The sequence below is a fragment of the Acanthochromis polyacanthus genome, chromosome 11 (genome assembly GCF_021347895.1).
Source record: "Acanthochromis polyacanthus isolate Apoly-LR-REF ecotype Palm Island chromosome 11, KAUST_Apoly_ChrSc, whole genome shotgun sequence".
NCBI classification, from domain to species: domain Eukaryota; kingdom Metazoa; phylum Chordata; class Actinopteri; family Pomacentridae; genus Acanthochromis; species Acanthochromis polyacanthus.
The window spans coordinates 16049142-16066302 of record NC_067123.1 but is presented as its reverse complement, the minus strand read 5'-3'; the positions used below and the strand labels follow the sequence as shown (position 1 = coordinate 16066302).

The 17161-nt window shown below is 38.6% G+C and overlaps 1 protein-coding gene and 1 non-coding gene across 2 annotated transcripts; both read right to left on the bottom strand.

Annotated features, from left to right (window-relative positions):
- Positions 1-1945: 1945 nt before the first annotated feature.
- Positions 1946-13573, bottom strand: c11h6orf47 (chromosome 11 C6orf47 homolog). Its single transcript, XM_022220261.2, has 3 exons — positions 13336-13573; positions 11642-13086; positions 1946-5400 (listed from the first exon to the last, which is right to left on the bottom strand). Exon 2 carries the CDS (start codon positions 12555-12557, stop codon positions 11649-11651), a length of 909 nt encoding a protein of 302 aa, XP_022075953.1. The 5' UTR covers positions 12558-13086; positions 13336-13573; the 3' UTR covers positions 1946-5400; positions 11642-11648.
- A 2507-nt stretch (positions 13574-16080) lies between these two features.
- Positions 16081-16149, bottom strand: LOC127536293 (small nucleolar RNA SNORD52). The gene has a single exon (XR_007945285.1). It is a non-coding gene; the product is annotated as a small nucleolar RNA SNORD52 (small nucleolar RNA).
- Between the last annotated feature and the right edge of the window lie 1012 nt (positions 16150-17161).

Sequence of the window (17161 nt, the reverse complement as noted above, 5' to 3'; positions counted from 1 at the left end):
GTGGTTTCCTTTGCTTCAGCGCTCACATTAGCCTTATTCCAGCAGCAGGCAGCTGTTGAGTGCAAAAGCTCTGAAGGCCCTTTGTGCACTAATACCAGCTGAACAGTAGCACATGTTGCTATAGAGGTGGTGGAGACCAAGCCAGTACTTCAAGGTGATGAATTATTGAACTCGCATTCATCATGTGAGCACAAACACTACTCCAAATATTGCTGCTTAAATGCTGGCAAATGTTAACCAACGGTCTCCATATCATGAAGGTTCTGTTGTTTTGCCTCTAGGTGTTGATCCTGATTTAGTCCCAAAAACCATCCAAGTGTCAAAATGTGAAGGTTGAAGATACTGTGCTTATTGTTTATTGTGTATTAGGATCCCCATTAGCTCCCACAAGTGGTTGCTAGTCTTCCTGGGTCCACACATAAAAATCAAAATTTTCCAAACATTAAAACATACATAATACATTACAATAATATCCTATTAAAAGCAAAAATAAAGTAAAACAAATCTAAGAGTATGCTATAAAACACATCATCTAACAATTATTGCTGAAAAAGAAGTTGCATAATCTTCCTTTTATACAGTAATTTGTTATTAATGTCTCCGATGTTCAAAGGAAGTGAGTTCCAGGCCTTTGCTCCTCTATAGGCAATAGTTCTTTTCCTGCAGTTTGTCCTGAACCCGGGGACATCCAGATCTCTTGATGTCACTTGGCGAGTCATGTAGCTGTGACAAAAACCCCTGAATCTCAACCTTTCTTACATGGTACATGATCACATATTAAGTTGTATAGTTATGACCACACTAAATACCTGAGGCCAGGCAGTGTTCCAGTATATGATCACTGTACATGATACACAAAACGAGAAGTACAGTGTAGTTAGAATATGCAAACTCCATGCAGAAGATCCCAGGCCCAGGCCAAGAACTGGGACAATGCCAGCCGCCAAGCGAATGTGCAGCCCCTTAAAAATAATTTTAGTAGTTAAATGTCTGAAACAATATTTCAAGCAATATAATCTTTTGTGAAACTGTCAAAGATTCCCCTTTTTCTATTTCTCAGTGATATTTTGATGTATTTAAAAAGAGCGGAAACCAAAAGTAGTGTCGTTGCATCGTGTGACACCCATCACTGACCTGACTCGTTAAGGTTCAGCGTCTTGATATCTGCATAAGCATTTTTCGAAATAGAACGATACTGCCACCTCGATGATAGAAACATTATACACCGATGGAAAGCTTAGATTCTCATGAATCCGCCAGTATAAACCACTTTCAGATGTGATTACCACAGTGGGTAATATAAACACATTTGTCCGACGAACAACCAATATCCATCCATCCGTTCTCTATGCACGGCTTTAAGGCACACAGCGTGACTCACAGTTGCGGGTTCATTATTACACACAGATGAAAATAATCCACAAAAATGGCCATAATCCAACCTTGGACATCCAGACGAAACAAGCCAGTAACATATTTTGTCCAAAACATGTCTTGAAGTCGGTATATAATCCACTTTTTGGAGGCCTGAAGTTTGCAGTCAGTTCTCTGATAATGTCTGATGACCTTTTGCTTCCTCATGTTAGGCTATGTATCACTTCAACATAATGTATGCTGTTCTTAGTTACATCACTGCTCTAAATCCAATGAGAGAAGGATTTCTAAGACTGCAGTATGAGAAAAAAGAACTGCCAGTCTGACTTAAAGCGTGATCATCGTGATGGTTTACCTATTCAAGCATCTGCAAGCAGACTTTCACAGCATACATAAATGAACAGAAACAAACATTGTACATTCCAGTATCATTTCATCTTTAATTAGGCTGGCTGTTATATTTTTCCTTCTAACGTCATCCCAACATAATCAGCAGCCCAACACTGCATTTGCTTAGTTTCACGTACGACTAGAAAAAGTGCAGAGAATTAAAAGCAAGACAAGCAGACAATTTCATAAAAGAGCAACCGCTTTAATTAACCATTTGGAATATTCAACCTCAGTATAGCATTGGCTTCAGTGGTGATAAATTACATGTACAGTAATAGGTCTCAGCAGATGCTTCCCTCTTTCTCTTCATCTTAGTAAAAGTTACGCCATGTGCATCAGTAAGGCCCTACCAGAGTCATCCAGCACGTGGCTGCTCGTATAAAAATATCTTTCCTTACAAGGGATCTTTAGTGTTAATATCACTGCAATAAAAGCTCCATATAAGCAAGCAATACCTAAAAAGCAACAAAGAGCTATAGAAATAGTGGCTATTCTTAGGATTGCTAATAAAGATTTGGTGCAATACAAAACAACAAATGACAAACAGTCTCTCCATGGACGTCTGTAGCTCTTAACATTAAAATGAAATAGTGTAACGTTTGAAACACAGCAGTGCTGACAATTAAAAAGAAAATTACAGTGAGAAATAATTTTCAGTATATACAGACACTGCAATAACATTATATTTCAAAGTGAAAATCCCTTTAAGAAAAAAGCAGACACCATGCTCTCTAACCTTAAAATGAAGCTTCACATCCCATCCCCACCCCCAAAATTTATCTTCATGTATCCACCACAATTTCCCAAAAGTTAAAGTCTCTGTACTTGTGTTTTTTGCTGTAGTAACAATTTAAAGTTTTAAGATATTTAATCTACAGTAATATCATAAAATTAGAGATTAGAAAAACTGTTTTATTAGGCCCTTTTTAAGAAAATGAATTTTAAAAATTTCAAAAATTTACCCAAATTTTGTCATACATCATGAATACACAAAGACATTTCAATGAACTCAATTTCCATCTTGCCCGCCACAGGCTTCCACACCCTACAGGATGTGACAGAGGGAAGCAACTCCAAATTAACATCTTTTCAAATAAGTGGATAAGCAGCACATGCTTAAACAAGGCAAATTAGGTCACATCCGACAGGAGTGTTGACTGGAAAACATGCTATTGTGCATAAAACCAAATTACATGTTTTGTTTTGTTCCTCTACATTTTCATACATTGAAATCAATTTCATTACAAGAAAACACAAATAGAAAAAAAAACACTGGTGGAGGAAGAGTGGGGCTTACATTCCCTGTAAAGTTCAAAACAAGCAGTATCATGGCACAGAAAATGATATTAAGGCAGAATGAAACTGTATACAAAGTAAACATTAAAGTGTGCTGCTGGCAATAGTGTTAATACTTCAAATTTCTAAACAGGCACCTGCTACCACAAGCAACAATGACAGAACCATGGTCTTGAAGTTATATCAGCGTAACGTGACCCATTTTAATGTGGTAGGATTTTCAGCAATTGTTATTCCACAGCCTGTACAGGTCTTCCATACTTTTGCTATCTCAATATGTGAAAATACATAAAATACAAAGAACATTCATGAGCAGAAATGATGAACCTTTGACGACTTATAGTTAAGATCAAGCAACAACCATCTCAGCTGTGCGCTGAAGCCACTTTGTGTATGGCTAATAAAACAGAGAAGCAAGCACTGAATTACATTTAAGGATTCTTTGTCTCCAAATGAACATTTAATTTAAAAAAAAATCTAAATCAGAGATCAGTGTGGCGTTAAGGAGATCTTATGGCTTTAACACGGTACATTTTGTGGTGTGTAGGTGCTTGACTGACTGGTGTCTAAGCCTATAGATTAGCAGTAAGGGTTGCTACTTTCTGGTGCCTCCTCCTAGGGTTCATGCCCCTTGACCAAATTCAGATTTTCACACAAGTAAACATACAGCACATTCATTTTATCCTTCTGCCCAGCACTCTGCACAAGCTTGTAGAAGCTTCAGTTTCGATAGAACCACACCCCAACTGGATATACAGGTGTGAACAAAAGTTTACATACACTCATAAAGACCATGTATGTAACGGTAATCTCATCAGACTAAGCCACAAACATTACAGCAGGTGGGAGGAGCTGAACAAAGATCTGAAAAAGCAATTAAGTGATTTCAACAGTTCAGGAAAGTCACTTTGAGCCACTTTAAAGCAGCTACAGATCCCCAAATCATCCGCTGCTGATCACATGGACAAAGGCCTTCTGGAGTAAAGTTCTGTGGTCAGATGGAACAAAAACTGCACTTCTTGACCACAATAACCAAAAATATGCTTGGAGAAGAGACAGCGAGGCCCTGAACCCCAAACTTACCATCAAACATGATGATAGTATTCTGCTCTGGAGCTGTTCTGCTGCCAGTGGAACTGATGCTTTACACAAAGTAAATGGAATCATGAAGAAGGACCCAACACACATCTAAAAAAATAATGAATCGCAAATCAGCAACAATAAAGGTTTTAGATTATTCTCCCCAAAGTCCTCACATAAATCTCATCAACAACCTGTGAACTGTGATGAAGAAACAAAACAAGTCTGCCAGAAAGACAACTAATTTAGTCGAACTGCATCAATTCTGTCAAGAGTAGTGCTCAAAGATACAAGCAGAAGTGTGCAGACCGCTTCCAATAGTGCCTAGCTGAGGTGAAAATGGCCAAGAGATGTTTAACCAAATATCAACGCTGCTGTGTGTATGTTTCTGGCCCACCAGATTTTGTCATATATCCAGAAAATCTGTAATAAATGTATGAAATAAACAAAATGTGCATTTTTTTTCTTCTTTTGTTTTTTGCGACAGACGCGTGGATTTCAGTGACTCAATTATAGAAAATTCAGGGCTACAGAAATCACTGGAAGCTCAAGACTGCCGTGATATACATGATCTTTATAAGTGTAAGTAAGCTTTGCTTGAGTGTAACCATATGATGCACAATAAATTTAGCAAGGACTTAGAAATATACTTTTGTAATTTAAGTCCAGTTTCAGCATTTTTTTAACCCGGTGAACTGAATCAGTCTTTATTTCTTTGTTACTGACTCAGGTTGCAGATTTGGTTCTTCCATAATCAAATCTGATAATTACTTCTCAAAAAAAATGCATCAAAAGCAATCACCTGGTATGAGAACTAGTGACTCTCTTAAGAGGAATCATGAGAAAAGTAGTCCCACAGAGCAAGAAATAAAATGTAAATGAGAGTATTCCCTAAATAGTGGGTATCCTCCTCTTTTTTTGAATTAACAAGCTATTCTTGAACATTTTCTCTTGAACATCATTTAAATACAGAGTATTGTGTAGCTCTCATTGCCAACATTCTGGTGACAACACTTGAGATCGACTGAACACAAATGTCTGGAAAATGTATATCGATAGTGTTGAACATAAAGTGACACAAGTACAATGTTGTGAATTTGTAACAAATGTGCAATACAAGTGACACTGCTTAAGTTAGGACCGCGGTGAAAGTCTGTCAGTGGAGTTCCACTGTTGTGATGTCCAACAGCTGGAAGGGTGTGATACTGCTGGACAGATCTTTGATGGAGTCCTGAATCAACTGTAACTTCTCTCCAGTACCTGTGGAAAAGACAAACTCTCTAAATATACAGTTGATGTGAAGAATGGTGTGACCAGCAGTTCATATGCCTGATGCAGTAGAAATGAATTTCACCCTGCACTGTAATCAAAATATGCACTGATCAACATTCACTTAAAGGACGCTATAGCACAGTAGTCTGTCTTATTGTCCACACCATAATAACATTTTTAAAGACGTGAAATCTTCAAACACTGCATTGCTTCTGGAAGGTAAGTATTCAGTGCTTTGCCTGTTCTAGGTTCAGGGGTCCTAGCTTTAAAATTTCTGATTTGTTATTTTTATATGTTTTTGTTGTTCTGAAAGAATCAAAAGTGTATTTATTCACATAGAACAAAACTGCAAGCATTAAAACTGCAGGCCTCTAAGAGTTCTAAGGATGATAAGAAGCAACATTTGTGATGACCTTTTGTGGTCTAGAAACACCACAAAGGACAAATTCTATTTATTTCAATTTCCATCTAAATTTATAGTTTTCGGCATCATTTATACCGGGCTTTGCAAAAGTTCTGTTACACTTGTAAAATGCAAGCAAAATGAAGACAAAGATTTGGTGCAATAAGATATTTTTTTATTTTCCAAATACTTCAATATATGTGTTAATGATAATATTAATCAGAAATGTGGCACCCAAAAGTTTTATCTTATTGCACCAAATAATCTTTGTGTTCATTTTCGTGAATGTCTCAACAAGTGTAACAGAACTTTTGCAAAGCCCAGTAAATCTTTAAAATCATGTATGTGATAATAAACTCATGTATGTTTACAGATCTGCCTCCTTCAAATTTGCCCTACCATTGAAAAAGTATGCACATTGTAAGACCCAAGTGATTAGTAGAATTACAGATGCTAACTATGACAATAAGTATTCACTGTGAATGGAAAGTATTTTTGTTTTATATGTTTTTGACTGATTTGTTTATTTTGCCATTTGCTCACTAATGTTTTGTTGCACACAAAGGAAAATAATGCAGATGCATCTTAGCGGGAAGTGGGTTGGACATGTGTCACAACAGAAAAAAAGGGAGTTGAACAAAAAGTATTGCGTAAAGTGTACAGAGACAAAGAGAGTGGAAAAGCTCAGAGGGATTGATGTATTTAATATTTTGTATATTGTATACTTAAGGTCCCTTAATAAATCATCAAAAGCAAATTGGACCTTAGTTTTTGGATGAGGATGAGGAATTATTGGCAACATTGCAGTGCTTATATTTCTTATTCTGTAAAGTTTCACTGTAGAAAGGAACCACCTACAATGCTATCATACCTGACAGAAATTGTGTACCTAATTATGGCGGGACACAGTTACAATAAATAATAATTAGAATTATTATAGCCAGCAATGAGTGGTTGCAAACCTTTGGCACTCAACAGAAGGAAACACTTCAACTGCCCAAAAAAATAAAAACATGAGCAACAAACAGTCACTACATATGTGTGGGAGAGGAGAGGACAGGATGTGTCTGCTAAATTTGATCAGGACAGCTCAAAGACAGTTTAAGCTCTGGGTAACGTTGTTTTAAGTGTTGCCCTTTGTCAAAATTTCTTATTCAATTCTGGCAATGTTGAAGAACTAATTTTCCCCATTGTATTAAAATACTGGAGCTAAATCCTGTGAGGCTGCATTCCAAACTTGATATTGATGCAGTCAGAACATAAACAGTGAATGTTACGGTACTGTCTTTTACAACATGTAAATTAGCTAAAAATCCATCATGGTGGTCTTTATTGTCCAGAGGGCTGCACTACGAAGCAAGGTCTACACAGCCAGGCTTTCTCTGTGTCAGCCAGCTCAACAAGAACTAAAACCCCAGTCAGAGATAACAGGTATCAGAAGGTAGTTATCAACTTTGTCAACTCAGGCTTCCTGCTTCAGACTGTGTGTGTTCATGTGACTTTTCTGCACAAAATGAAATGATGGTGTGTAGGTGCTTCAGTCGACATGTTGTTTTAAAGGGGAACTTTGTTTTTTTTCAACCTGGGGTCTGTTTTCATGTCATTTCATACATGTGAGTGATGGAGAAATGAATTTTCAAAATAGCTCCAGTATTTAGCCAGGCAGGCAGCTTAGCAGCTCAGCTAGCGAAAAGTATGTGGCAACTTGCCCCCCCCCCCCCCCCCCCCCGCGTCAAAGTCCGCCCTAACGTGCTTTTTTCCCCCCACACTGACCGGCTCAGATAGTCTCAACAAGTGTCCCACAACATACTAGAGATGAGAAGTGAACGAAAATCTCCACATTACTTCGAGAGCTCGCGCCAAAACACCGGTGTTGGTGCGAGCTATCGCGCGATTTCGGAACGAGATTTGTTTTCTAGCATCCTGAGATTTGGATACAGACCACAACAAATAGCGATCGCCAAGTAATGTGGAGGTTTTCGTTCACTTCTCATCTCTCGTATGTTGTGGGACACTCATTGAGACTATCCGAGCCGGTCAGTGTGGGGAAAAAAGCACGTTCGGGCGGACTTTGACGCGGGGGGGGCAAGTTGCCCCATACTTTTTGCTAGCTGAGCTGCTAAGCTGCCTGCCTGGCTAAATACTGGAGCTATGTCGAAAATTCATTTCTTCATCACTCACATGTATGAAATGACATGAAAAAAGACCCCAGGTTGAAAAAAACCGAAGTTCCCCGTTAAAGGAGAACAATGAAGAATATAAAAATTATGACAGTAAAAAGTGCTGCTACTGAAAATGATGCAGCACAGGAATGCTGGTAGAAAACTGTTAATCGTGTGTTTATATTTATATTTTACTGATCAGTGCAGCTGATTATTTCTAACTGATTGCTGCGCTAAAGCTGTTAAATTTTAAACTTCATATATTTAAACATGATATTGAAGTGTATTTAGGCCTTACACTGTTTCATAATGCAAGACATCACTTTAATTTGCAGCCAAATCAAACTGAAAATGCTCCTGATTGAATATTCTCTGTAATAAATACCAATTAACTAATCAGTGTTCTAACCTTTGCTCCATCAGCTGCAGTATCAGCAGTGTAAACGGATTTGGCAGCAAATCAGGACTAAACACAAACCTATTTATACAATTTCTGCATCACCAATTAAATATATGTCAGGTTCCCATGGCAGCGTGTTGCATGTGATACTGTAACTACACAGCTTCATTCACTGGGTTTAGATAAAAGCATATTAGCATGTATTCAATCAAATAGTTGTAAAAAATTAAGAATCCTTACAGCTGATTTAAATGTGAAACTCTGAACATAACCAGGGTAGCTTACAGCATCAGTAACCATGGAAAAGAAGAAAAGGTAGAAAGAGAGCCACCTCTGTGACACTGAAAACTCTGACTTCCGGCTCAACATGCCTCACTAACCCACTAATTTCACTTCGTAGTACATTCGCCATGGATGTTTTCAAAGAGCACACCAAGTTTAATCTGTCAAGTCAATCAGATTGTCTGAGAGTGGTTTTTGTATGGAGCTAAAGCAGAAACAGTAAAGGCTGTCATTGGGGGGGGGGGCTTTTTTGATATTTTTATGTGATTTTCAATTACAATTTTCTCTTCATGTCTGCACTTCAAAAGACTTTCTTTTTTACATTCAAAGTTTTTTTTTAACAATGTTTCAAAGTTTTGTTTTCAATGACACCTTTCTGTCTCTTTTGGCGAGGAGGAGAGTCTGAGGGGACCGACAAGGAGCGCCTCATTTACATATCACATGGATTTGGGGGGGCCAAGCACCCCATGATGCATTTCCCATCAACCAGCGGAAAAGGCCTAGGAGAAAACCTACAAAGGCAATAGAAATTTTTTGTAAGTACTACTGTTATAGTGACACAAAATGTAGTTTTAAAATTATTTTAGGCAAGAAAGTAGTTGCATAAATGTCAAATCTCTGGTCAAATGATCAAGATTACGCTTGCTTAACAAATTACTCCAACAATTTTGGAGATGCGAGTGTCCTGGTCAGACAGTCAGCATTATAAAAAAGCTAAGTAGATGACCGGGCGGTATATTTTACATAAATCATGAATTAGTGATGATGTTCAGCGCATGGCACAGGTGAAGTCCAGATAATTACAGTAATGTATAGTGATGTTTGTACATCTGTCAGACTAGAAACTTTTGGATGTTTGAGGACAAACAGCAGCTATGTATGTAGAATGCAGACTAATCTATTTTAGTAATGCTAATAATAAAACTATAAACCCATCCATCCCCGTTTATAAGGTGTATTCAGACAAAATATGTGGTCATATAATGCAGTCCTGCATTACGTGGTGTCCTCAGCAAGGTTTAGTCATTATTCAGTAATTAGTTTCTGTTAAGTTTTTGTTGATCCACCGATATAACGGAGAATAAGATGCTACAGTTCAAGTGTATCACAAACTACAGCTGTCAATAAATCAAGGCCTCTTGAACATTAAAGGAAGATTTATAATGATCTTAGAAATCTGAAAATATATACATATGAATTCTATTCATAATACAACATAAAGAGGCAGGGCGTTGTTGGTCATGTCAGTCACAGACCAGCAGGTTCTGGGCGATGCTCATTGATTTGTAATTGATATGCAAATGAGGTACTCCTTCCCCCCACACCAAAAGACAGACAGAAAGTTGTCACTGAAAACAGAACTTAGACGTAGTTCAAAAACAAATTTTGAGTGTAAAACAACAAAAATATCTTTAAAAGCACAGACATGAAGAAGAAAAAAATCCAAAAATTTTAACTGAAATTCACTTTAAAATGCAAAATAAAGCCAAATGTCATTTTCAGTGACAAATTCTTTAAATTCAATAACAATATTGTCAATGACAACCTATACGGTCTCCGTTTTAGCTCCATATTTTTGCACATTACTCATAGTGCAATTATGTAGCCGACTGGATTCATGTCGCTTGGGAAAAATGAACATGTCACTGACAGTTGATGGACTAAGTTTCATGTTCGTAGCTTATTCCAGCTCTTGTCAGTTTGAGCACTGGCAAAAGACAAATAATAATGAGAGGTTCATCAGCAGATCATGAGTCCACCATACGTCCAAATGTCAGAATGTGGCTGTGATGGGTACATAACTTACAATATTGACATTTATTTCAGAGAATTTATGTCATGACCACTCATGTGTAAAAGGTATTTAAACAAAAAGAGACACTGACAGGGTATTTTCCTCTGAAGGCATCGTTATGAAGACTGAAGCAGTGGATGAGCAGAGGATTCGGGAAATAAAAGGGAAAAAACTGTCTCTCCCAAAAGAATCCTTCAATTTTATCAGTGGTTATAGTTAGTTTCACACCAGTCCGAATGTGGCAGTAACAAGACGAAAAAATAATCACTATGGCCATGCTCTGTGTGTGTATTGTATGCTGTCTGAAAGAGCTCAAACTAAATATTTCCTCTTCTTACAGTATTCAGTTTGGAGGACCTTAAATAGCTGTATATTTCGCCACTGTTATAAGTACTGATTTAGTGCAAGGCTCATACGGAATCATCTTGTGTCCTTGAAGTTTTAGGTTCACCTAAACTGGACTGTTGGCCTAGCCTAGCCGCACTAGACCCATGTTCTGAAGACGCAAGGGTCTAGGCACGCTCGACAGGGAGGGAGGCGGGCTAAAAGGTTGTCTATTAAATCACTCTGCAGCAATTGGGTAGGTATACAACCAATCAGCGCAACGAATAGGCTCCTAGAGCGCCGGAAATCAGAGGCTGCGGTAGTTCGGTGAAGCCTTATTTATTCAGTCAATGGGTGAAGCTCAAGTATATTACAGACATGTTAACAGAAAGATTATTCAGAGTCGGTGCTAATGGAGCTCAACGACTGTTGTCGTTTTTGTTGTCGACCCTGGCAGAGAATTAAATTCATTGCTGTGGGTTGTCTAGCGCAGCTAGGCTAGTTGTTTCTGTCAGAATCGTCGCGCCTCTGTCGTCACTTAGTTACGCCTGCCTTCTGACTCTACACTTCATGGTGATTCGTCCGGCGAGTTTTAGGAGCATCCAACCTCGAGCCTTAAGGAGGGTAACTAGACCCACCCTGGCAAAGAATTAAATTCGTTGCCGTGGGTTGTCTAGCGCGGCTAGGCTACTGTTGGCCTGTTGTTCAGCAGTTTGTCATGAAGATGCTATTTTTTGTTTTGAAATTTAAATTCAGTTTATGTAGTCATAAAACAATAATACAACTTGTCAGAAATCGACATGACTTCAGTAACTTTTATCAGATGGTGAACCTACACATATCAGAAGAATGAAGGGACTTACCTTCGGCTTAATTTGTCTTCAACTTGTCTTTAGCAACCGCAGACTTTTCTCTGTGTTCCCTACTGTCTCTCATAGCATCTGTCTCTTGTCCCTCCTCTTCATTTTCTTTCTTTTCTTCCTCCACACCAAGGATCACACTCTGTCGAACACTGACAGAGATAACTAATGCCTGGATGATTCCATACAACAAAGCAAACTGTGGAAGATACTCCTGGATCAACCAGAGTAATCCTGCCATTCCAACTGTGGAGACAAAAAACATGGCCATACCATGAAACCACAGCCTCAGCGCTCCCTGGACCCCCAACACTTCTAGGATCAACTTGGCAGGAGGAGACACAGTCCACAGGAAGCCAACAACAAAAAGGTCAAACAGGTGACGAAGGAAGTTAAAACAGATTTCATAGTGGTCTGGTAGGATTTCCACGTTCCAGCTGTGTGCAAACAGTCGAAAAGGAGATGTCAGCGGAGAGGAGGGTGTGGGTGATGGAGGAGGAGTTCCGTAGTCAGAAAAGTCCCCATCAATATCATGGTTCCATGCATCTCCACTCCGACTATCATGTTTCCTTCGTCGTAGTCCTCTTAACTCAGTTTTTCTGGGCCAAAGGTAAGAGGTTACATATTTATTCCACCAAGAATCTTGTAAACTTGCCTCAGTCCCCAGTTTCCCTGCTCCAAGATCTTCAATTTCTATGGCTGGAAACTTGTCCTGTGCCTCCCAGTACTCCTCCACTGGACTACTTTGGTCTTTTTGATGTCTCCACCCTCCCCAAATCCAAGAGGTCCATCCCCTGAGGCCCCGGCCATCACAGCCATGTTGTTTATGGCCTTCAGATGTCAAAGTTGTATTCTCTGACATGGTAGTGCTGCCCCATGAGCACACCCAGCCCCATGCTCTGCCCACCACAGCCGTCATGCTTTCTCAAAGAGCCTGTTGGAATTGAAATAATATCAGCAGATAGGCAGGTCTCAGCGCCTCTTGCTGAAGTTTCCACAGCAGCTTTATAAAAGCAAGGGGAAAGTGTACATGAAATGCCAGTTAAGCTGTGAAGTTGAAATTCTTGTTCACAAAGACTCACGAGGTTTGAGGGAAATGATCTATCAGGCCTCAGACACACCTGTGGGTGTGTTTGAGCAGCTCTAAAGACGCACGGGGAAACCCGCCCCCACGTACATTACGTTCTGTTCACTTCATTAAACTTTGAAAGCCAGCCCTGTCACCTACATTCTTTGTTTTAAACCTGGTGATTTTCAAAGCTACATAGGCTGCTTTCAGTGCCGCAACATTACATTCAGAGTTGTCCAGCAGCAAGTTAGCACTGGTTATACAAGAGTTGGTAAAGTCTACGAAGGAATCAGCTCAGTATTAGCTAGTTTTGGGGTTATTGCTGTTCAAACTTGCATAACTTCTTCAGCCTTCCAAAAAAAAGCTCCACTCTTCATCCCTGAAAAGAAGAGATATTTGCAGATAGTTTAAGCATGAAATACTCCACATAATTCCACGTCAACATCTTTGTGAGTTAGCTAACGCTGCCTAGGTCTAGGTAGTTCGTAGCTAACCTACAGGTCTTTACTACGAAGTAAGATTATCAAATGATAACGTAATAGATCCATGTTTTAATAATTTCGGTGAATCATTTTTTGTATCTCTCAAGTAAGGTAGGTCATCTGGAAATGGAAAGCTAAATGCTCACCTTCGGCGATGTTGGGCAGAGTCTCTCTGTTAGCACGTAGCTAGTCCTTCTGGGTAGCATCAGACACACCAGGCCAAGTTCTCAACTTTTGGATGTCTGACCTATGTTTCATTTATTATTATTTTTGTCAACCTGGAGCAGAAAGCAGCAAGGTACCATCAACGGCACTGCTAGCAAGTCAAGAGGGTCACGTCGTCTGAAACGTTTACCTCACTAATTACAGAACAAAGACGAACTACCGGGTCGCTTAAACCTTCAAAATAAAGCGATGACTTTTATCGGTAGTCATGTTGCAACTCGTCCTGACACGTACATCCCGTACATTAAATACTTCATCCAGAGCGAGGAAAGGTGGTTGTGTCTCAACCACTTTACAGTCGTAGTTACAGGACCTATACCTATGAATTTATTAGATTGGTAGTCTGAAACTGCACAGGATTTAGCTTTAAGAAATATACCATCAAGCACATACACCACAGCTACACGTGTATAATAGGCGTTTATAAATGTAGCCAAACAGGTCTCCTTTTGCATGTGTATGCTGTTAAATTCCCAGCCTGTTAGCCCATACATATTTCACATCATGCACTATCCTGTACCATGACTCAGGAACATAGTGGACTTCAGGCAAAACTGTTGAGGATGGATGTGCTGTGTAAACAAAATTGCTAGTGGACAAGCTAGTGATCTGAACAACCTTCAAAAAGCAATTAACTATTGTTTGATTACTCACATTTTTTTCTAGTTGAAATTGAAAATAGTTCAATTATAAATTGAATTACAGCTGTCTAATCAGTACAGGATGGCATTTTTTCCCTCCGGACTAGATCCTTGCTCATGTTGTATCTACCAAGATCGTCACTTTAAAACGCATCCACATGAAATTATATAATTGTAGCAAATCCACAATTAACCCAAAATTGTATGCCACTGTAAATTATTCCATATTACATACATGGATTTTGTTGCAATCAACCCATCACTGGAGAGAGAAGGAAAAAACAAACTGTCATTGTGTTGACAACCATTTATTACAAAAGACACTTCCACATACCAGTAATTTAAATCCTTCAAACATTTCTGGGGTCAAAGTGTTGTAAAAACAAGACAGGACAAAGGGTTGAAGTAGAGGGACATGCAGACCTGCTCCACGGCCAATAATCTACACCATGAGATTCAAATCAAACCTGCACCAAAACTGAATGACTTTTGCCCATGCTCATAAATCATAAAAACAAATTCACTCGTCATTGTAGTTTAATCCTGCTATTGAACGGTAATGAAAACTTAACCTCCTTGATAGGTGTAAAAAGAACAAGGTATCTTTGCATACTGACAAGTTCTTTGTTTTTTTTAAAAAAATAAAACAATATATGTGGATGGCAATGATGAAAATATATCCTTCCGACCCACAACACTCCTTGCATCACTTGGACGACTTGATACAGACGATCTTTAAAGTTTGGACCAGTTGCAAATCCAAAGCTCAGCTCCTGTAAAGGGACATTCAGTCTTTAGGTTAACATGTCAGCATTTAGATGTCAATATTTTATAGTCTGCATGGAAACTGCAAAATCTCTGTTGCATTTTTACCTCAACAGCGTTTTATCCAATTATGGCACATACACTACATTAGAAGTTATTCTTCTAAATGTATATAATACATGGTGCTTAAATGATAAGGCAAATCTTAACGTTCAAAGAAACATCATCATACCAGTGCCAATCTGATCCAATCGACTTCTCAAGCCTAGGCTGCCATTCAAACCTGATAGGACAGAAAGTGATTTCATGACTTGTATTTGGCTTTTATCAAATTCAACAGAAGCTCCAACAGTCTGAGTGTCTCAGTGCGCTGCGAGTAGACTTCAGCTTATATCAGTCGAACCGAATAACTGCATCATCATTGACCAAACTCAGACAAACAGCAGCTTTAAATTTCAAATACAGTGAAAGCCACATGTGAATGTTCTTAATTCAACACAGTTAATTAACAAATATGATTGTAGTGTACGCATGAGGCCTTTCACTTTAGAAGCAAATCCCTAGGATAAATGGTACATTACTCCCATAATTTAAAATCTCCACTCCTTATTCCAAAACCAACATGCTGGACTATTTCCTACAGTACCCTGGCAAATAAATCCAAACTAATGGCTTTATTTCCAAAGTTGGTACTTACAGGAACAGAGGCACCAGCTCCCATTAGTGTGCAGATGACCTTAAAAGGGAAAAAAACAAATAAAAAGCACCATTACCACAACATTGTGCAAAAAGACACACTTTGGGACATCAATGTGTTTGGAGATGCTAGCCCAATTACTGCAATCACACTTACAGCTCTGATAGAGGCTGGGAAGATTATATGTTGTAAAACACAGAAGCAGTCCAAATGGTAACTGTTCAGTAAAGGTCCTGGATAACTGGGACAGTTTTTCAAGGCTTCAAGAACCCTTAACATTTCAGATCTAGGTACATGAATTCCAACTTGTCAGCATGTCTAAATGATGTTGAAAGAAAGTTAGAAAACTTGCATTTGGAATTTAAGGGACACAGACCTTTGAAGGAATCCATTGAACAATGTGTCAGCCTTTACGGTCATTTACATACAAGTGATGCAGTATGAAATTAAAGTCTCTGTGCTTTTGTGTTGAGCAGAGGAAAAAATACCCAGCAAAGCTTTAAACAGTCTATATGGTTTGCAGTAAATGGATTAAACATGCCATAACACTTGATTTGGTTTTGTGGTCAGTGCACTGTGAAAACAACTTCATAATTTTCTCAGAGACTCTAGTCTATGAAATCATCATTCCACATAAAAGCAGAAAATTTTAGATCCCCATGCTTACCGAGAAGAGCTCTCTTCATCTAGTCACCCATGATTTAAACACCTGTTGAGGACAGAACAGCATGAAGACCAGCTTTGATTGCTACAGTTTGGACTGAAAGTCAGTCCCATGCATGTTCAGTGCACTGTGAAAGAGCTTCATTGTATAGTCAGAGACTCTAGTCTTGTGAATCATCATATTAGCATACTGGTTTTAACAGCATATTATTCATTAAGCTCAACTCACCAACTGTAGGCTCAACTCCTCACTCCTTTCTTCATGTTGCATCCATCTTTAGTGTGACCTGAAGGGTAGTTGAACAGGTCACTTACACCATAGTCAATTTTAGGTTAAATATTTAAAAAGTTATAGCTTCCTTCAACCCACGTGAACCATTTTTTAAATTGAGAAATGTATGCAACAGTGGGGAATAAAAACAAACATGGAAGTTTCAATTAAAAATTCTACGTTTTATAGATGAATGAGAAACATTAAAATAATTGTGTCGCGTCTAATTTACCGTGGCGGTGGACTTGCATCAAGTAATATTCATTTGCATAATTTCTGTACTTATACAAGGGCCTTCACTGAACATTGCATTGGTTGCACTGTGGGTGATGGCTGTTCTTAGGAGAAAACTCCAGTTTTAATTGATTAAATTTTAAATAGTCATATTTAGATATTTTATCACATCTGCCTTCAAAAATGCAACCCAAATGCCTTATTCCCATGGCTACATCTTTTATTTACTTTGCCCAATTGGAAATAAGGCACCTGGATCCATTTAGTCTTAAGTCTTAAGTATAGGTTCCTTTAATTCATTAGCTCTCTGTTTATATGGCCTTGTAGGCAGTGCACCGACACTACCAAGTATCTGTGCCTTTATATACAAGGAGATACATTCAAATAAGTCTAAAGAACGGCACCATTTTTGTTTTGGTATTATTAAATACTGGTTTGGTACAGCACATTCTGCACAGAAAGGCTACCAGATATAC

Excerpts from the sequence above, each read along its gene's own strand:
- c11h6orf47 (XM_022220261.2), bottom strand. The coding sequence starts at position 12,557 with ATGACGGCTGTGGTGGGCAGAGCATGGGGCTGGGTGTGCTCATGGGGC.